Genomic DNA, 21,745 nt, shown 5'->3' on the forward strand with positions numbered 1-21,745 from the left:
GTGTTTTCCCCTCCTTTTGTCTCCTGTCTGTCTCTCCCCTGTCTATTGAGTTTGGGTCTGTGTTACTGCAGGGCGTGGCCGACAGGTTGGGCCCAGCCTCCTCCTGAGCACAGCTGCGCTCAATCAAGAAATCAAGACTCACCTGTGTACACAGTATATAAGCGACAGGGTTTCAACCAGCATTCGCCGAATGCCTTGCTGTATGGTAACGACCAGACCTGAGAATCGCTACGTGCCTCGGTCAGCATTTTTGCTTTGTCTGTTACCTGCCTTCCTGACCTGGTGTTTTGAGTCCTAGAAACTCTGCTAAAACATAACAGTTTAAAACATAACAACACAAGCTGAACGTTTGCCATGGTCCTCACAGTCCCCAGACCTAAACCTCATTGATTATGAGAGATAGACCTCAAAAGAGCAGTGCATGCAAGCAGCACTAGAACTAGAAACCTTTTTGTTCAGAACAATAGCTGAAAATCCTCCAAACAAGAGGATTTCTAGTTGGCTACAAAAAGTTTTTTGCTTTGTTTTTTTTCTTTTTTGCCCATCTGTCAACTATAATTTCAACACATACCATCACCATAGCATCTACTCCTCCATGGAAAACCACTTACATACAAGCATACATGCACATCTGAACGCATACATGTATACATACATAAATACATGCTTACATACAAGAGGGGAAAGGGAAAGATGGGAATAGTAATGATTCTGTTGTATTTTTGTAGTATTGTAATAAAATCAATCAATACCCATGACACTAATATTAGTATTACTAATTAAAATATATTTTATATCTACATATCTGTATATCTATTATCATTAATTCTTTTTTATCTTTCTTGCTATATTTTCCTTTAGTTCTCTTCCTTTCAGCCATCTCTACATTGACCAGAAGCTCAGAACACACACACACACACACACACACACACACACACACACACACACACACACACACACACCTGTATATGCCAACATCAAACCAACACATGACAGCTAACATAACCCTGCTCTGTTATTCCCTGTGAAATTTAATTGACTGACCTGAACGTATCCACAGTTTTTACTGTTCTTGACTTCCTTATGTTGTTAGGTCTGTTTTTTTTTTTTACATCGGTGTAACCTGACTTAAAGCATTAATATTCTAATAATATAGACCGACGGAACTCCTTCCACACATGGATTTTCTCTTCAGCGACTGTTGAAGCTGCAGCCCTTCTGGCCTCCTGGTACCTGTCTGCTGCTTCAGGAGACCCCTGAGTCAACCAAGCCTGAAAGTCCTCCTTCTTCATCTTAATGGCTCCCACTCACCACCTCTACAATCAGAGACTTTGACATGATCCACTTGGATTCCCTGTCCCCAACCTCCCCTGGCATGCATGATAAATTCTTCCACAGGCCAAACATTCCCAGTTCATCCTCATTGCATGTTTGGGTTTACCCGGTCTGCCTTTGCCAGTTGATTCCAATTCACCAGTTGGCAGCTCTGCCGCTTCGAATTTCCCCCGCGGGACTAAGAAAGAAATATTGAATATTGAATTCACTTGAGTGTCTAAGACATAGGACAAGTATTGACAGCTTTCCAAAAGAATCGTTGGCCGCTAGTGACTACATTTCTTTCTAAAGCTGCTGCAGCTGCCTTCAAATGGCTATAGAGATTTAACGGCCTGAAGGAGGATCTTTCACGCCACATTATGCAGCTATGAACAACAGACCCTTTAAGAATCACCCATATTAATTTACAGATCAGTACAGACTGATTTACTGATGTTCTTGTTATGGTCACATTTCACTTCTATTTTATACGCAGATTTAAACACATATACTGACTGAGAGTATATAATTTAAAATAGTTTAACATTTTGAATAATTATGGTGTAATTTTACTGTAGTTGCTTTAAGCATTTACCAGTATTGTACCGCAGTAGATGAAATTCCAATATGTATGCCCTAATGTGTACAACAAACTTACTGCCCAAATTTGTAAATTGTTGTGATTTGCACAATCCTGAACTACATTGCACTGCAATGCATTTCATTCACAAGAGGGCATCTTTGACAAGTGACTGATGCCTCTGAAACTTTTAAGTGACCAGAAAATAAAGTAATACAGGGAAGTATAAATAATGGTTAGAATATATGGTCCAGAGCCAAAGGGTGTGGTGACAAGATGTTGCATAATCTTGTTGAGCTTGTTCCCCTCTCTCTTACTGCTCAGTACTTTTCCATTATTTGTTTACTGACGAGTATGGAAAAGTACCAACAGTTATTTTGTCCCAGTGGTGAGTGACAGCCACGCTTGTTGGTTTAGATACTATGTAAGTCATTTTAATAAGATAACAGAGCACAGCTGTTTCTTCAGTGTGCAAGGACACACACACACACACACACACACACACAAACACACACACACACGCACGCACACACACGCACGCACGCACGCACGCACGCACGCACACACACACACACACACACATTTACCTTTGATTTGTTATAGTATAAGTGGAAAAGTGTGTGTCGATGCATTTGTGATTGCTATTGAAGACCAGGTAAGTATAAATGGTATTTGCCTTGAAGAGAGTTAATATTTGGTTAAAAAAGTAAGAGGACGTTGGTGTCCTAAAAAGAGAGACAGAGAAAGACAGAAACAAATGCAGAAAGTCAAATACTGTTGATCTAGTTAAATTAAAATGCCAGTTTTATGAATATACCATTTTTGTGCCTTTTATAGGAAAGACAATATACAGGTGGGTATGAAAGGCGTCGAGGTTACACTGATGTAACTGTTTTGACGAGATTTGGACTTTTTGCCAGATGCCCGAAAGAAAATATTCTCCTGCTTTTGGCCTTCATTGGCATGGAGCGTTTTGCAGATACTTCACTGTCAGTTTTTACAATGTTCAACACGTGTTGTGAGTGTCTAAACATAACCATAGAAACATTAATCAATGTTCAGTTCCTTTGAATGGATATGATATGCATGAGTGGATTTTGTAAACAAAAAGAAAAGAGAAAAAAAGAAAAAATTAAGGAACTGCATTGACAGTAAGCATTTATTAGACACCAATACCAGCGTAACACCCAGATACCAATGTAAATCAGGCGATAACACATTCCTTTCAAAACGTATTTGCTGTTGCAAATTAGTGGTACATAAACATAACTTTTTTGTCTTTTGTAAGAAAATATTGTGGAAAACGCTCAGACAACTTAAGAGAGGAAAGCAGGGCTTCACCCAAGCAGTTCTCAGTAAAAGTGGGGTTTACTTCTTCTTTAAGCAGGGACAAGTGGGGGTGGAAGGAACACTGTAGGAAGTGCAGAGGAAGCAGAGTCTGCAGTTAGGGCACTGCCACGGGCACCACCAGGGGGGCGTAGGGGGGCCCTTCTCAGATTCCTAATCCAAACCATCAAATCAGTATTTGTCTGTGTGTTTATCTGTCCAAGGCTTAAACTAGTGGTGATACTTTTCCACAACCTGGGCAGCAGTGATGTACCGTGGCACTATAGTAGCGAGCTGCATGAAAGCTGGGTGTGGTCAGGGTTTCAACAGACCACACCTGACCGCAGCTGTGATGACCAGCTGTGATGTTGGCTATGGTTCAGGACTTATACCTTTCAGTGTGTAGAGGTCAGTGTGGCTATGCTGTCCTTCTTTCAAAATCTGGTGTGAACTTTAAGTACCACATTTTATTTGAACACTGAATCAAATGGTCTCTGATCTCTGATCTTTGGCCTCTGGTTATCTGTATGTAACAATATCAATCTGTTACATAAACAAACAAATAAATAAATGGTTCACATTATCCAAGGCAAGTTTGACATATACTCTAACTTTTCTCTAACACTCTAAGACTGCAGTGTGTTTTTTAATCCCCAAAGTGCCACAACAGGAAAAAATGGAAAAAATGGAGTTGGAAAAAAGAGGGCCAGTAGAGGTGAGCTGAGGTGGGGCAGCTACAGAGGATAATTAGCTCATCATGTCTTCTCTGTGTTTCTTCCTTCCCAGGAATCAGAGGGAGAGATCCAACTGGTGATTCTTGTGTAGGGTGTGTTTAAGCTATGTACAAACACTGTCTTTTCATGCATAGTCAATAAATATTGGTAGATATATTTACTATACATTCACCATCACCATAATTCCATATTTTTATATATTCTTGTTACTATGCATTTTATATTTTTGAACCTGAAGTGAACTGCAGACTATAAAGGTAACAGCTGTTTGATGTGAGTGTGCCCTTGAATACAATGGTGACTTGTATTTAGGAGTGTGAAAGTGTGTTTGAGACCTGCTTCCGTGAAGACATCACTTGCTGGGGGAACAGGTACTAATACACTTCAGAAGGCAGAGGAAAACACCGATAAGGAAAACAACAATAGAGTCATGTCGGGCCAAAAGCAAATATTGATGGGACTGACCTTGGACTGAAGCTCCACATCAGGAGGAGTAAGAAGTGTGTGGAAATGAGTGTGATTTTTCTTTCTGATTCAGTTGTGCCCTCTTGGTTTTGTTGTACCTGCTGTAAGGCAATAAAACTTATTTTACATTGAACTCTGGAGACTGTTAGTATTTATTTCATTTCTGACTAGAAATCAGAACTCATCTGGACCTGCTGAAGATTTCTATTCCACACTTGTCCGTGTTAGTGATGTGCTGACCAAGCCTGCTATCACCAGTCTCCATAGCAGCTTCTCAGTGTTGGGTTTTCTTAGCACACTGCTAACCCACGTTGTCAGCTTAGCTTACCTGATCTGTGTCCTCTTCAACATCTCCAGTTGTTATGGGGCTGTCATGTGCTGGCCGGTGAGGTTGCTGTTAAGACGGATGTGGAAAGCCACTGATAATATTACTGCCCATCCTTCAATTGCCACAATGCACCCTTTAAGATGGTGTTTATGTCCAGTGCTCTTAAGTCAATCCCATCAACATTTTGGCTGGCTTCGCTGTCATCCTCATGTTCTCGTACCTGTTATATCCACTCATCTGCAAAGCCCTGCTTCCTGATAAGTGGGGTGTGTTGAACATGAGAACTCAACAATGGCCAAAATAACAAAAACTCACATACAGTGTCAAAGGCAACACTGACAGTTTGAGCCTTACTAAAAAATGCTTCTGATCTGGAAATGTGATGAGCACAGTGTTAAGAAAGCAAAAACATACCTCATGTTAAGTACTGTAAATCTGCTGCAGCAGGTCTTACTGGTTTTCTGTCCATGCTAGTGGCATGGCTCCATTGATGGCAGTTTGTTAGTCAGTACAGCATTTAGGTCCAGACTTAAATATCTCAACAACTACATGGCAGGTGGACATAGTAAATGTTAACACCAACATGTTAGCATTGACATTGTGAGTGTGTTATCAAGCTGATGTGAGCATTTAGCTGAAAGCACCACTTTGCCAAATTACAGCCTGCAGAGGTGCCGCCTGGAACCTTTCCGCTGTGCAGTCTGTTGTGAGCTGGTCAAGGTCAAGAGTGCATTCTGCCTGTGCTTTCTACATGAGTAACAAACAATGAAGAAGCTGCACACGAGAGATTGAGAGACTGACATACTGCAAAAAAAACAAAACAAAACAAAACAAAAACTTTTTTTTTCCTTTCTTGAAAAACAAGAACTACATCATGTTAACAGAGGTCATGTTTCTGTGTATGCACACAACCAATGAGAACTTTTTTTAATTTGGCTGCTTCCGTATAATGCATTTTTAATATGTACAATGTATAACCAATGACAGCTCAGAATTTTTTTTCACCTCACATGTAATAGGATATCTGCCCCTACAGCAGGCATCAGAAACCCTGTTAGCTGCAGATATATAAAAGGAGAAAAAATACTGAAAGGACAGAATTGTACTGAGATTTTTCTGAAGATGCAAGAGAAGCAATAGAGAGATTCAGACAAAACCCTTGTTTTAACAGTGAATAGCGGGCGTATTGTGTTTTACTCTGTATGAGATTTCATACCTTGCTTTTCACAATTTTGGTCAATTAAACCAAATACATCATTTGATGTATTGAAAGAAATCTTTTATACTTTTTGATTTCTTGAATCCTCTGATCCAAGGCTTCTTCAACAACACTTTGGTAAGGGCCCTTGTTTTCTAAAAAATTCTGTAAAATGTTAGAAATACTCATCTTTGCTCCTCAAGAGAGGGACTAGTATTAGTGATGGGTATTCCGGCTCTTTTAAGGTGGTGTAAAAATGCATTACTAATGTACAAAACATACTTTATATCAAATGTTTATTATTTATATGGCTATTATACTCAACATGGAACAAAGTGCTACAAAAAATAAGTACAAAAACAAATATCTATCTCAATTTGACAAAGATGCAATTTCTGATTGCATGTATAAGATTTAGAAACTTTTAACTATTTACAGTGAAACAACGTAGAAAAGCTTAAAGAATCACAGTCTGCCTTTGTGTTATCGATGTAATTGAAATGCATCCAAATGTTACTGCATTTCCTGCGGTCACTCATTTTCTCACCTTTCCAGCGTTTTGTCTTGCGTCTCTCTCTCTCTCTCTCTCTCTCTCTCTCTCTCTCTCTAACCCCCACCCCTCCCCCTCCTGGTCAGTGCAAAAAAAAAAGAGAGAGAGAGAGAAAAACAAGAAAAAATAAAGTAAATATGCCCGTTTTGTTCGCGACCCGCACATCACTAACTAGTACAGGGTTGTTAGGACATGAGCTCTTGGCAGGGGAAAGCCACGAAACAGGGGCATACCTCACTCCACCCTTTGGCTTAATGAGCAAGATGACTCAGCTCAGCAATGAGAGCCGACTCCTTATACGGGAATAGCAGGAGCAGAAAGAAAACTCACACATGTATACACACACATATACATACAAACAAACACACACACACACACACACACACACACACACACTTACACACACTAACAGCAGGCCTAGGTAGGAGGAGGACAAAGCACCTACAGTTTCCATACTTTTATTACCCTCGAACACCACATGGGTATAAACGCGTAGGGGGCTGTACAGGGGGCAGTGAAAATGTGTTCTTTCATATGTAAATGAGCCAAGGCCAATGAGTCTGACATTGAAAAATTAATTCATAATTCATTTTTCCTTTGTAAACATTGAAAACAGATTCCACAGACCCAAATATCAAAGCAGAGTTAAATGTTGGGACTTGTACCGTTGTGTGATCTTTGCACCTGAGTCTCTTTGAGTGCACACTCCCAGAGAAACACTGGACTAGCTAAAAGCAGAGAACCCAGCTGGCAAAACATCTTTCCATTACTTACTTATTTCCATAAGACATTTAGGGAACAGTTATTTAATTTTTGGTGGGAATGAATCCTTTCAACATCTACAAAAAAGTGAAGGGGAGATGTTCCAGTAACCCTCCTTGAACATTCAAACAACCTTCCCAGAACATTCTGGGTGTCACAATGTTGTGGCCGAGCAAAAAACAAGGAGGTGAATCCAATGATGCACACTAACAAAAAAGGCAAAGCGGAAGCCGTTCAACGAATTTATTTTACAAAACAAGGCAAACTAAATCCAAGTACAAGGATCCCAAAACAAAAGCAATTCCAGGGAAACGACAGTTCACTAATACATGGGAGCAGGGACAAGACCAGAAACACTCACAAAAATATCACAGGGACCCAGAATCTCAGGGAACAAGGAAAGCCACACATAAGGGGATGATGACACGAAGACAAAGGGAAACACACTGTGGTCGTTTCTCAATACCAAGTACGCCAAGTTCGGACTTACGAACTTGGCAGTTCGGACTTAGCAAGTTCGACCCGGGAGTACAGTCTCTCCAGGATGGGAGGACGCAGGATGGTCATTCTGCAATAGGGACGGCAGCGTACCTGATGACGTCACCATCGCGGCTCGTCTGCCGGTTATCTCCGAAAACTTTGGAGCAAATTTTAAACTACGCGCTATCGTGATGAATAGACCACAGATTTTAAGTTTTAACATCCACTTTCTCACATAAAATAATCTTAAAACCACATTCCGTACTACTAATACAGCAGTATTTTGAAACTTGTAACTTTACAGTTGTGAGTCCTCTCCTCCGCGATCGTTGCTACGAAATGCATTCTGGGATACGTGGCTGCCCCAAGTCCACACAAGTCACCACCCGATGCATCCTCGATAAAATGGGAGGGGCAAGAACACATCCGGGTATTTGACTGTACTTGGCGAGATGCGGACTTTTTAATTGGAACAGTACTTGGGCTCAGACTGATGACGTTTCTCAAGTACACAAGAACACAAGTACAGAGAAGAACGCATATTGAGAAAGGCCTACTGACTTCAATAGACAAGGGAGGAGAAGTAATCAGTCACAGGTGAACACAATCAAACAATCACAAGGCCAGGAAAACACAGGAAGTAAAGTCAACCTTGATACGTGAGGGATGGCTACAAAAGAAAACAGGATTAATTTAATTTAATGGCAGAAATGTAACACAAGAATCATAATTATGTTCTCATTAATCACCTGAACATAGGAATGGTTGTGTTCTCATTACCTTAGAATCAGCCCTTCTTATTTACAGAGGGCACGGGTCCTCTTGCATGACGCACAGCCATGTTTGTACAGTGGCCCAGAACAGCCCAAATGGCTCTACAGAGAACCGTTTGTGGTTTTCATGTTTTTAGCTGACACTGTAGGGAAAGTTGATGCGAAGTTGGTTGCAATCTGCAACATGACTGCTAGATGTCACTAAATCCAGAGTTGGGAACTTTTGTGAGGCTACTGGAAGATGATGCTTTCAGCTTCTTCCTGGATCCGTTCCATTGTGTCATTGCTCATGTGGACATTCTCTACAGCCAGCTCCAGAAATGGTCCATCAACATCTTTGTCCACAGAATCATACAGCAGTTCACACACAACATGCAAGAGATCTCATTTCAGCTGTAGGGATTCTGTGACAGGAGAGGAGATTGTCTGTTGCTGAACTTTGACAAATTTAAGATTACTAAGGCAGGCACCAGGTGGTCTCGCTATGATGTGTTGCCCATGCCACCTGCTGTATAAGATTACTGCTCTGTTTCTGTCTCATTTACACCTGAGTGATGATGTCAAGACAGAGACATCCTCTAAATGTATTGGGTCATGTGAAGCAGAAAGTAGGGAGACAACCTCCTGCACTGTGTCTGCCTGTGTGTGGTCTTTGTGCTTAATGGGCATTCTTGTTTGGGTATGGCAGCAACAAACAGTGATGTCTGGATCAATGCCATCTATGACTTTTGCCTATAACCTTTCTATAAGAAATAAAATAAGAAAAATATGTATGAAAAACAAATATTCGGTTAAAAAATGGTGTGCATTTCTCTACATTCTATTGGCTCAGTGCTCTCACTGTGAAGGCTTGGAAAAGCACTTGAGGCACTTGAATGTTTGGATGAAGGTGTCTATGACAGGCTCAGTTCAACCAATCAAATCAATGAATCACATGACATAGTAAATAAAGTAGTATAATAGTAAATAAATAATAGTCAGGAGAGGAGTGAAAACATATTTTCCGTAGAGAAAAGTCTGCAGTGCAGTTCTTTACTAGTCTCATAATGAAGAAATACTCTCCAGTTCTGACGCAACTGATGCTATGGCAGCATCTACACTAACCTCTTTAGGATCCACCATTGTTTTAATGTTGTTGTTCTTTTGGTGTGTTTGGTTATTTGTGTGTTTTTTGCTGTTTCTGTATTGATTTACAATGCAGAAAGTTTGGCAATACGAGTAATTTAATGCTGCTAACTCTAGTCCACACATACTTACTAAATTTCCCCAGTGTGGGATCAATAAAGTCCTATCTTCTATCCTAAGTTTGAATCAAAATCTTACCCTATCTTTAAATTAATAGAAATTATTATGCAGATAAATCTAGTAACCCAAAAAACAAGAAATATTAACAATAAGCCCACCATAAGATCCAGCTTCCTTCAAAGAGTGGTAGTTCCCATAATTAGCCTCAAGCACATAGGTGTGGATTCAACTGCGTTGTTGACTTTGTTAAGTTGAAGATGACGCGTTTGGATTTAGTTAAGCTGTTATGTCCACTTTGGTTTTTCATAATAAAATGACCTGGGCCCATATACATAAAGAATTCTAGTGCAAAGAGTTGCTCTTACAGTTAAGACTAGATCCTGGCAAAGATAAAAGTTATTCACAAAGCATCTTAGCCTGTAAGAGAGCTCCTAAAGTGAAAACCTGTTATAAGTAACGAGGAAGACTTTCTAGACGTTTAAGAGTTTCAGAGAAAATGTCAGCGGAGAAAATGATGGAAAGAAAAAGAGGTTTTATGTTGTTTTTGTATCCTCCAAATGTTGAATGATAGTGAGTTTCTGAAACACTACAGAATAGATTGTGCAGGGATAGTGTTTGTGGTTGAGCTGATTATAAAGCTGTAACACCAGAAATGAAAGTGATCACAACACTAAAATATGTGCCAGCTGGAAAAATGCAGCAGTGATAACTGCCGCAAAGTTTCATCAACAGAGTCATCACACACACAACTACAGCGCGTTCATAGTCTTATATTGTCATACAGTTAATCTCATTTCCACCTTGCAGGCTGACAAAAGAGCATTCATAGTCATGGCAGTCCTCCCCAATATTGTTGGTGTAATCGATTTCAGTCATGTTAACTTGACAGATATAAAATGGTCATTTGTCTAACTGTATGGATTTGTTGGGTGCTACTCCAGGTTAAGGTGAGTGGCAATAAGAGCTGTGCCATCCCCCAGATTATGCTGATAAATTCATAACTTTGGATGACTCTGGACTCTTGGACTCTTTGAAGTGTCATTTCAAACCAAAGCTTCTCATATCAGATTTTATCTATTATTCCTCTGTCAAATCTTGTTAAATTTTTCTTCCGTATGTGTAGTCATCATTTGAAATCATTTGAAATTAAGATACAATAAAGTGGTGTTTCATGGAGTTATGTCTTGAGGTTTACTAACTTTACATTGAAATTTAAGACCTGTAAAGGACGCGCAGAGTGTTCACTGATGAGCGTGTTCACGAGGGGTCTTCAGCATTTAGTCATGATTAACATCTTTTTATGATTTTTTGATTAACTGTTTACATAACTAATCAGTTATTAACATATTAATTGGCTAGTTGTTTTGGCACATGGCCACTATCAGTTGTGTATCGCCATCTCTGAATGACAGTGTTACATGAAGGAACACTTTGACATTTTTGGAAATGCGCTTCTTGTCCATCTAGTAAAGAGTGAGATTAGGAGAGAGATACAGGTCCCATATCAGTGTATTAAATATGAAGCTACAGCCAGCAGCAGTTAGCTCAGCTTAGCTCAAAGACTTGGAAATGCTGGGAAATAGTTAACCCTGCTTGGTCTATCAGTAACAAAATTTATTTTGCTTTATCTTAAGCAAAGCTTAAGTTACCTGAAGGCACATAATTTTTCCTAATAAAATCTTTCCCAATATAATTTCACCCCCCCTTCAGGTTCCACATGGCTGTCAGTGTCCCTGGAGTGATAGCCATGGTGCTTTTCTACCTGCTAGTCCTTGGAACTGGCATCTGGGCTTCTCGTAAGTCTAAAAGGGAACAAAAAAAGAATCCAGCCAACAAAATAGAGATGGTCCTGCTGGCAAACCGAAACATCAACTGGGTGGTTGGGATCTTCACAATGTCAGGTGAGATCACACCTAAATGCACATTTTGAACAGTGCAACTGTGGATTTCAAGTCAAATCCTGAGTTGTAAATTGCAGCTTTGAGAATGAATGTAGAGTGAATGTTTGGGAAATAATTTGGTTTTGTCCAAAACATCCATCCATCCATCCATCCATTTCTACCCGCTTTATCCGGGACCGGGTCGCAGGGGCAGCAGGGACGCCCAAACTTCCCTCTCCCTGGACACTTCCTCCAGCTCATCCGGGGGGACCCCAAGGCGTTCCCAGGCCAGCCAAGCGACATAGTCGCTCCACCGTGTCCTGAGTCTTCCCCGGGGCCTCCTCCCAGTGGGGCATGCCTGGAACACCTCCCTAGGGAGGTGTCCAGGGGGCATCCAGTAGAGATGCCTGAGCCACCTCAGCTGACTCCTCTCGATGTGGAGGAGCAGTGGCTCTATTCTGAGCTCCTCCCGGGTGACAGAGCTCCTCACCCTATCTCTAAGGGAGTGCCCTGCCACCCTGCGAAGGAAACTCATTTCAGCCGCTTGTATCCGGGACCTCGTTCTTTCGGTCAAGACCCAAAGTTCATGACCATAGGTGAGGGTAGGAACATAGATTGACCGGTAAATCGAGAGCTTCGCCTTTCAGCTCAGCTCCTTCTTCACCACGATGGACCGATACAGCGACTGCATTACTACTGCCGCTGCACCGATCCACCTGTCAATCTCACGCTCCATTCTTCCCTCACTCGTGAACAAGATCCCAAGATACTTAAACTCCTCCACTTGAGGCAGGATCTCTCCCCCAACCCGGAGGGAACAAGCCACCTTTTTCCGGTCGAGAACCATGGCCTCGGACTTGGAGGTGCTGACTCTCATCCCAGCTGCTTCACACTCAGCTGCGAACCGCCCCACTGCATGCTGAAGGTCCTGGCTCGATGGAACCAACAAGACAACATCATCCAGAAAAAAAAATCCAAAAAGCAGAGACGAAATCTGCCGGCTCCCGAACCGAACCCCCTCCGGTCCCTGGCTGCGCCTAGAAATTCTGTCCATGAAAATAATGAACAGAACCGGTGACAAAGGGCAGCCCTGGCGGAGTCCAACATGCACCGGGAACAGGTCCGACTTACTGCCGGCAATGCGGACCAAGCTCCTGCTCCGGTTGTACAGGGACTGCACAGCCCTCAGCAGAGGGCCTCCAACCCCATACTCCCGGAGCACCTCCCACAGAATGGCGCAAGGGCCACGGTCGAATGCCTTCTCCAAGTCCACAAAGCACATGTGGACTTGTTGGGCAAACTCCCATGAACCCTCAAGCAACCTGTGGAGAGTATAGAGCTGGTCCAGTGTTCCACGGCCAGGACGAAAACCGCATTGTTCCTCCTGAATCCGAGGTTCGACTATCGGCCGGATTCTCCTCTTTAGTATCCTGGAATAGACTTTCCCAGGGAGGCTGAGGAGTGTGATCCCCCGATAGTTGGAACACACCCTCCGGTCCCCCTTTTTAAACAGGGAGGGACCACCACCCCAGTCTGCCAGTCCAGAGGCACCGTCCCCGACTGCCACGCGATGTCACAGAGGCGTGTCAACCAAGACAGCCCTGCAACATCCAGTGACTTGAGGTACTCAGGGCGGATCTCGTCCACCCCCGGAGCTTTGCCACCGAGGAGTTTGCAAACTACCTCAGTGACTTCAGGCCGGGTGATGGATGAATCGACCTCCGAGTCCCCAGCCTCTGCTTCCTCTGCAGAAGACACGACAGTGGGATTGAGGAGATCCTCAAAGTGTTCTTTCCACCGCCCGACAATATCCCCAGTCGAGGTCAGCAGCTCCCCACCTCCACTGTAAACAGTGTTGATAGAGAGCTGCTTCTCCCTCCTGAGGCGCCGAACGGTTTGCCAGAATTTCTTCGAGGCCGACCGGTAGTCCTCCTCCATGGCCTCCCCGAACTCCTCCCAGACCCGAGTTTTTGCTTCTACTACCGCCCGAGCTGCCGCACGCTTAGCCTGCTGGTACCCGTCAGCTGCCTCAGGAGTCCCATGAGCCAACCAAGCACGATAGGACTCCTTCTTCCACTGGCGACTTTACAGCCAAAGCTACGGACGGCTGCATCAACAATGGAAGTGGAGAACATGGCCCATTCGGACTCAATGTCTCCAACCTCCCTCGGAATCTGGTTGAAGCTCTCCCGGAGGTGGGAGTTGAAGACCTCCCTGACAGCGGGTTCCGCCAGACATTCCCAACAGACCCTCACAGTACATTTGGGTCTGCCAAGTCTGTCCCGCTTCCTCCCCTGCCTGCGGATCCAACTCACCACCAGGTGGTGATCAGTTCACAGCTCAGCCCCTTTCTTCACCCGGGTGTCCAAGACATACCGCCGAAGGTCAGATGATACGACTACAAAGTCGATCATTGACCTCTGGCCTAGGGTGTCCTGGGGCCACGTGCACTGATGGACACCCTTATGCTTGAACATGGTGTTCGTTATAGACAAACTGTGACTAGCACAGAAATCCAACAACAGAACACCACTCGGGCTCAGATCAGGGAGGCCGTTCCTCCCAATCACACCCCTCCAGCTATCACTGTCGCTACCCACGTGGGCGTTGAAGTCCCCCAGCAGAACGATGGAGTCCCCGGTTGGAGCACTTTCCAGTACCTCTCCCAGGGACTCCAGGAAGGCCGAGTACTCTACACTGCTGTTCGGGCCATAGGCCGAAACATCAGTGAGAGACCTATCCCCGACCCGAAGGCGCAGGGAAGCGACCCTCTCGCTCAGTGGGGAGAACTCCAACACATGACGGCTGAGCTGGGGGGGCTATAAGCAAGCCCACACCAGCTCACTGCCTCTCACCGCGGGCAACTCCAGAGTTAAGAGAGTCCAGCCTCTCTCACTGTGCGTGGAGGTGAGCCCGACTATCTCTAGTCGGTACCGCTCAACCTCCCGCACTAGCTCTGGCTCCTTCCCCCCCAGTGAGGTGACATTCCATGTCCCCATAGCCAGAGTCGTTGTCCAGGGTTTGGGTCGTCGGGGCCCCCGCCCACGACTGCCACCCATAATGCAAAGCACCAGCCCCTTCTGGTCCTTCCTGCGGGTGGTGGGCCTTAGGGAAGGCGGGCCCACGTCGCTCTTTCGGGCTGTGCCCGGCCGGGTCCAAAACAGTTGTTTAATAATTCGTTCACCTCGTATTATGATACATGGCTCTCCTGCACGATTGTGCATTAAGCCTTGCTGCTTTTCATAACAAAAGTGGTATTGATGTTTGGGATTCTGACCCTGGTACTACTTTGTATCAGACAGAACTCAAATTTTGTGGACCTCTGGATAGTTTTGCAAACACCACTGTCAATTTGCTTATGTTTATTGAGTGATTTAATTGCTCTGTATGTGTTTATTCAACCTGCAGCCACATGTATTGGAGGAGGCTTCATTGTTGGAATAAGCGAGATGGTCTACACCCCCTCAATGGGACTAAAATGGGCAGTCATTATGTTTCTTGCATACTTCGTATCTTTTGTTTTAGGTAAGAGTTACAGGGATTACTAGGATTGAACTTCAGTGAACAACTCATGCAAATAGAATGAAAATGTTTCTTTTTCATCGTAAAGGTGGTCTTGTGTTTGCCAAACGGTTGAGAGATGGAAAATACATGACAATGTTGGACCCTTTCCAGATCAAATATGGGAATGCAGTAACAGCTGTTCAGTCCCTGACTTCACTTATCGTGGATGTTACCTGGGTTCCTTCAACACTAATGGCTTTAGGTATGCTAAATGATTTCCTACATATTTACATGTTAACCAATGATATATATACACACACACACACACACATATATATATATATATACACATACATATCCTCTGTTTATGAAGGTTACAGCGTTTTTGTTGAAACTGTTTTACAGAGGTGTTAAGAGTCAATTGAATCAGTTTGGTTGATGTAGTTTGTGGTGCAAAGAGGTGTTTCTATTATTTTGTCCACTCCATTTATATAAATAAGGTAAGCTAAGTAATAGAAACAGCAGTGCAGTTCAATCGTACGACAAATTACATCATCCAAAAACGTTGAATCAATCATTTTGTAAAACAATCATAACATAAGCTGACCATCAGAACCTTAATGCGAGGACTTACAGCATGACTCTGGTATTAGATGGTGTTAGCGTGGCTATGTGTACCAAATAGATTGGCAATTGAATATAGATGGAAGAAAAAAAATCTGCCAAGATTTGTTAAATCAGCCAAGTAAAATCTGGATGCATACCAATGTATACCAACCAATAACGTATGCTACAAACTTACTGACATGTCAGTGCACTGATATGATGTGTTTGATAGGTGCAACAGTGAGCGTGATTTTGGATTTGCCCTATAACGTGAGCATCTGGATCTCTGCTGCTGTGGTCATTGTCTACACCCTGCTAGGAGGTCTATACTCTGTGGCCTACACAGATATCATACAGCTCATCCTTATATTCTTTAGCTTGGTGAGTTAGTTTTGCTTCCTTCCCTCCCTCCCTGTCCTACAGGCCTACAGTGTGTGTAAGTTATGGAGATTTAACATCCAGTTTGAGCCTCTTGTTGTGCATGCCTGTACATAATTGTGAAAACTACATAAGAAGATACTAAGACTCTGCCCATTCATTCCAATGAAATCTAACAGTGTGAACACAATCTTCCTAATTTGCTGAAGCTGAAGAGATGTGTTTGTGATACACGTGCCCCTTGTCTGTGCAGTGGATCTGTGTCCCCTTTGTCATGATGAACCCCTACTCCGTGGATATCACCCAAACAGCCCTGAATAACACCCTCCATGCTGGCTGGATCGGTAAATGGGAAGCAAACATGACATGGAGGGCAATAGATTATTTCTTATTTTTGGTAAATGGATTGCGGACACTCACACACATATTCTGCTATTACATGGTTTATAAGGTCAAAAACCTTATTGAGCTGTCCTAACATGTACCTTTGTTTATCGAGGCACTGGGAAACCTGGGATATCAAGCCTACCACCAGAGAATTTTGTCTGCTTCGTCCTCATCCACAGCTCAGCTTGCATGCTTTGTTGCTGGTTTTTGTAATCTCATATTCGGAATACCTTCCGTATTGATTGGGGCAGTGGCAGCATCCACAGGTATTAGAATTTCCTACATGTTGCAATGTGTTAATCCTAAATTAGATTTGTGTTAATCTTAAATTAAAACATTACATTAACTGACTTAACCACTATGGGGTAGGAAGAGTAAGATTAGCCTGTAGGTAGGGTGTCTACTTACTATGCACACTCATCTGATTTTGTTTTGGTTGTAAAGGCCTGTAGAGTTACTGTAAAGTTGAGTTTAACCATCTAAATGAGTAATAAGCACATATACTTCACCCGGTGTCTGAAGGGTAACAGTAACAATCAAAAAACTAATCTTTGACAATACAACCTTTAAGACAACTGTAAATGAGTTATTGTTATTTGTGACATCACCAACGTATGATCTTGTGACCAACTTCAACTCCAAAGAACAAAATACCATTGATAATATTGCACCTAGAAACAAAAAAAACAAAAAAAAACAAAACAGAAAAACAAACAGCCCAAATGGAGTAGTTGTTATTTTCGCCAGGAAGAACGTAAGTGTAGAAAGACAGATCCAGAAACGAGCCTACCCTCCAGTTCTCCGGGAATATTACTGGTGACATTTCTTCACTTAGACCATCCGAACTTTACTGAACTAGATAACATTGTCAGGCAGCCCCACCTGCTTCTTGGACCCCCTCCCTACCACATTTTTTCATAACTGTTTTTAACTGCTTAGCACATTATTATTTATTAGAAATCAACTGATCTCCTCAGTGAGGTAGATTTCCTGTAGTTGACACTGTTCATACTATTTTATTAGGGAGATTAGATAATGGGTTGCCCTATTCAGCTCAGTTGTCAACTGGTTCAAAACCGGGACAGGACAGGCAGGTCTTTGTGTCCACTGGAGCCTTTTCCTCAGACAAAGTGGGTATTATGTATGGAGTACCCCAAGGCTCAATTCCTGGACCATTTCTGTTTAACCTCTGCATGTCCCCAGACACACATCTTATAAAGAAACACAAAATGAATTACCATAATTATGCAGATGATTCACAACTGTACATATCTCAATCTCCTGATGAGCTACATGCCATACAATTAAGAGTACTGACCCTTGATATTAATCTATGGATGTCAGATAACCTTTTACAACTGAACAAAGACAAAATAGAAATACTCATGTTGGCTCAGAGACGGAAAATTGCGGTTCATCTCAGGTCTCTGTCTCAATCTAAATTTGAAGAGCTACACCAATCACCTTACCACCACTATCTAAAAACATTTCAAAAGTAAGGTTTGATTTTTTTTAATCAAAGGCAGACAAAAATTAATGCATGCATTTTTAACTTTTAGACTAGACTACTGTAATGGTGTATTCTCCAAAAAAATCGGCTGTGTAGCACCTACAGTGAATTCAAAATGTGGCTGCAGGCATTCTTACTGGAACAAAAAAAAAGTTTGAACACATTGCATCTTTTCTTATGTCTGCACTAGCTCTCTGTCAAGATTGTACTACTTGTATACAAAACTCTGGCTGTCAATACCCAATCAGATAATACTGGGCTCATATTTAACGTTACATCAGTGAATGCCTAATTTTTCATTGTACTTTATTCTTTACTCGGATCCCCATTAGCTTCAACAAAGTGGTCAGTACTCCCTAACCCTTACCCTGGGATCCACACAAAAACAGCAATAAAAAACTAAGAACAACAAATGAAAATCACAGCATCAATAAGACTAGAAAATGCAATATAAGCCAAATATAAAGATCAGAAAAGTGAAATGACTCAACACATATTCACCTACAATGAAAACAAAAACAAAGTTGTCACAAACACACATCACCAATAAAAAAATGAAAAGGTTCCACAACAGCAAATACAAACTAGTATCTATGTGAAATTTAGCAATTTGTATTTTAGAGAGAAAATCTGTTTTTAATGTCTTTTTTCTGTCTTGCTGTCAATCCTTCAGACTGGAACCTGACTTCTTATGGTTCTCCATCTCCATTTGAGCGTGGACAGGCAGCTCTAATACTGCCTATCACCTTGCAGCATCTCACCCCAATTTATGTTTCTATCTTTGGTATTGGAGCCATCGCTGCGGCCGTTATGTCCTCAGCGGATTCTTCTTTGTTGTCTGCAGCCTCTGTCTTCACCATAAACATCTACAAAAAAATCTTGAGGAAGCAGGTTTGTTTTTGTAAATGTGTAAACTGTGAAAGAGAAACTTGGATAAAGTGCAAACCAATTAGGATGAAAGATTACACTTGAATTTGGCCTTCCACATGAATGCTTTTTATGGCAAATTTCAACAGTAGTTAATGTTACAGGGCAAAGGTTCAGCAGAAGACAGCATTCCTAATGCTACAGACAATAGTGTTGTACTGTGCTGTAAATCCAAAAATTTCCAAGAATCAGTTTGTCTTTTGGATGACTGGCACATTTATTACTTTCTTTTTTGTGACATCCAGTGGGTTGCTCTTTACCTGTTCTTTCTCTTTACCTTCTTCTTCAGGCCTCAGACAGAGAGATTCAGTGGGTGATCCACATTGCTGTGGTGGTAGTAGGCTTGACTTCTACATCACTAACCAGCCTGAAAGACAGCATCCTAATGTTGTGGTTTCTTGGCACAGAAGTGGCCTACATCTTAATATTCCCTCAACTCGTCTGTGTCCTCTTCTTCAACATCTCCAATGGTTACGGGGCTGTTATGGGCTGGCTGGTGGGAGTGATGCTAAGACTGCTCAGTGGAGAGCCATCACTAGGGCTACCTGTTGTCCTACACTTCCCAGGATGCACTCTTGAGGACGGGGTTTATGTCCAGTATGCTCCGGTTAAGACCATCTCCATGCTGTCTGCCATTGCTGCCATCTTGTTGTTCTCCTTCATGGCTTCTGTGCTCTTCAACAAAGGCATCCTTCCTGAGAAGTGGGATGTGTTCAAAGCGAAGGCCCAACAATCACCACAACCAGTGACACCAACAGATGGTCCAACAGGAGATGAGAATGTGAATTTTTTAAAAATGACCAAACAAGAGGCCTCAGATCCAGTGAGGGGGTGAACAGTGTAGAAATGGAGCCATTCCCCCATTTCTAACTGGATGTGTTTGTTTTAGCCTTGTGAATGACTGGAAAGTTTTTCTGGGAGTTGAAATGTTAGCGCTGTTTCATTCATTCATGACTAATGCAAGTGGGACATTTTTTAGCCTTGAGGTATATAGGGATTGAAATTGGATTGATTGTATTCTTTTGTCTTTCATGTTCATAAGAATAAATAAACCAATGAGTTTAAGTGCACAGCAGCAAAAAATGTTTCACTATCCTCAGACTTTTTAACTCGACTGTGTCATATATCACCTTGTACCAACACTTCATACTTAATTTCCCTGATGTGGGATCAATAAAGTCTTATCTTATATGAGCTACAGTAAACAATGCTTGATTGATGAATAAAATCTAAGGTGCCATATTTTATGGCTGTGCTACTATATCACATGGAAATATTCTTTCTGTTTTGTGCATGTTTTCCACAAATTCAACTGCACATAGAGCAACTTGATGGGAATCTGGAAACTTTGGTATATTTCCTAGACCCATCAAGGTTTCTATCAGAAAATGGAAAGAAGTTGGGACGCTGTGTAAGATGTAAATAAAAAATGCAATCGGTTGCAAACAAACTGTGTTTACTGACACTGTTATGCAGCTCTCCCGAGCCAATGTAGTAATATCCTTTGTACAGTTGTGTTTATCTTTGCTTGTGAACAACTGAACCTTTCAAGGATGTCCCTTTCCTACCCAATTATGATACTATCACCTGTTTCCAAATACCCTGAGGGGGTGTAGCGAGGTTAAAGGGTTAGCAAGGTATGTTGAGCATGAAGTCAGATTTTTCAATGTCATGAAGGTCTTTTGACCTGGCTAAATCACCATGATAACTGATGCTGCACACCTAACCTGCTCTCAAACAGGTTATGTTCACACTGCAAAATTTTTTGCTGTGAATTCACAATAAATTATTGGATAAGTTTTGCATGACTTTCGCAGTAAGGATTACAGCAATATACTGTGAAGTGTACTTACAGCAATTTACTGTAATTTCACATCTGTGATATTACAATGCATTGTTGTAAAAGCACAACTGTATACTGTAACTTCACAGCTTCAATGACAAAGCAATTACTGTGGTATAACAGTACATTACCGGGGAATTACAACCTTTTGGTGTACATCATTACACCTACACCCTGTACTTTCACAGTGTGTACTGTGAAAGTAATGCAATGAATTTACAATATATACTGTGGAAGTCATGCAAAAATTGGCCAGTAATTTACTGTGAAAGTAATGCAGATGAAGTTTCCATTTACTGTGAATTTACAATCAATGTACAATTAAACCCCCCCCCCCCCCCAACACACAACTCTGAGGTAAAGTCAATGTTAGCCCAATGGCATATTTATTTACAAATAAAGGTTATTCAACATAAATGCCAAGAAATTCAACTTCCTAGTCCTTGTCAAACTTTCCAAAGCCATCTTAAAATGCAGAGAAATGGTGCAGAAACTTGCGATTCAACTACCCAGCTGTGTCACAAAAACAGTAAGAGGATGGGAATGAGGTCTACATGGCAAGGTAAGAGAGGAAGGGAGAGAGCGATGAAGGGATGTCGTGAAGGGGTCAGACACTCCTCTCAGTCTCAAACATTCTATAATCCACACGCAACAGCATTGTACAAAAATCTTGTAGTGCAAGTGATCACAACTCCCCAAGCTGTGTAGCAGTGTGTTTCTGTTTTCCCTGTTTGCTTCTGGTAATATTAACACTTTAAATTTTACAGGGCAGATCATCTAGACACTAAAAGAATGATGAAGGCACAACAACTGTACACCATTTTGGATTATATTTTTATTCTCGGTCCTGATTTGCTGCCGAGTTTGCTTTGCACTATGGATATTGCAGCTAATGGAACACTGATTAGAAAATTGGTTGGTCTATTGGTAATAATCACAGGTCACAATCAATCAG

At 42.0% G+C, this 21,745-nt stretch overlaps 1 protein-coding gene across 2 annotated transcripts; it reads left to right on the forward strand.

Annotated features, from left to right (window-relative positions):
• The first annotated feature begins 5,893 nt into the window (after positions 1 to 5,893).
• On the forward strand, positions 5,894 to 20,405 carry LOC143328678 (high-affinity choline transporter 1-like). 2 transcript variants are annotated; one of them, XM_076743955.1, is made up of 9 exons: positions 5,894 to 6,083; positions 11,466 to 11,656; positions 15,044 to 15,160; positions 15,246 to 15,401; positions 15,978 to 16,126; positions 16,377 to 16,520; positions 16,623 to 16,776; positions 18,694 to 18,911; positions 19,237 to 20,405. In XM_076743955.1, exons 2-9 carry the CDS (start codon positions 11,473 to 11,475, stop codon positions 19,780 to 19,782), a joined length of 1,668 nt encoding a protein of 555 aa, XP_076600070.1. In that variant the 5' UTR covers positions 5,894 to 6,083; positions 11,466 to 11,472; the 3' UTR covers positions 19,783 to 20,405. The 2 variants fall into 2 exon arrangements, with proteins under 2 accessions (XP_076600070.1, XP_076600071.1); XM_076743956.1 differs by lacking the exon at positions 15,044 to 15,160.
• The last annotated feature ends 1,340 nt before the right edge of the window (positions 20,406 to 21,745 follow it).

The sequence above is a fragment of the Chaetodon auriga genome, chromosome 11, assembly GCF_051107435.1.
Source record: "Chaetodon auriga isolate fChaAug3 chromosome 11, fChaAug3.hap1, whole genome shotgun sequence".
NCBI classification, from domain to species: domain Eukaryota; kingdom Metazoa; phylum Chordata; class Actinopteri; order Chaetodontiformes; family Chaetodontidae; genus Chaetodon; species Chaetodon auriga.

Bases quoted from the DNA above. Each gene is read 5' to 3' on its own strand.
- LOC143328678 (XM_076743955.1), top strand. From the start codon at position 11,473: ATGGCTGTCAGTGTCCCTGGAGTGATAGCCATGGTGCTTTTCTACCTG. The intron at 16,521-16,622 runs GTAAATGGATTG...TTGTTTATCGAG, and splicing joins TAGATTATTTCTTATTTTTG to GCACTGGGAAACCTGGGATA. The intron at 16,777-18,693 runs GTATTAGAATTT...TCAATCCTTCAG, and splicing joins GGCAGTGGCAGCATCCACAG to ACTGGAACCTGACTTCTTAT.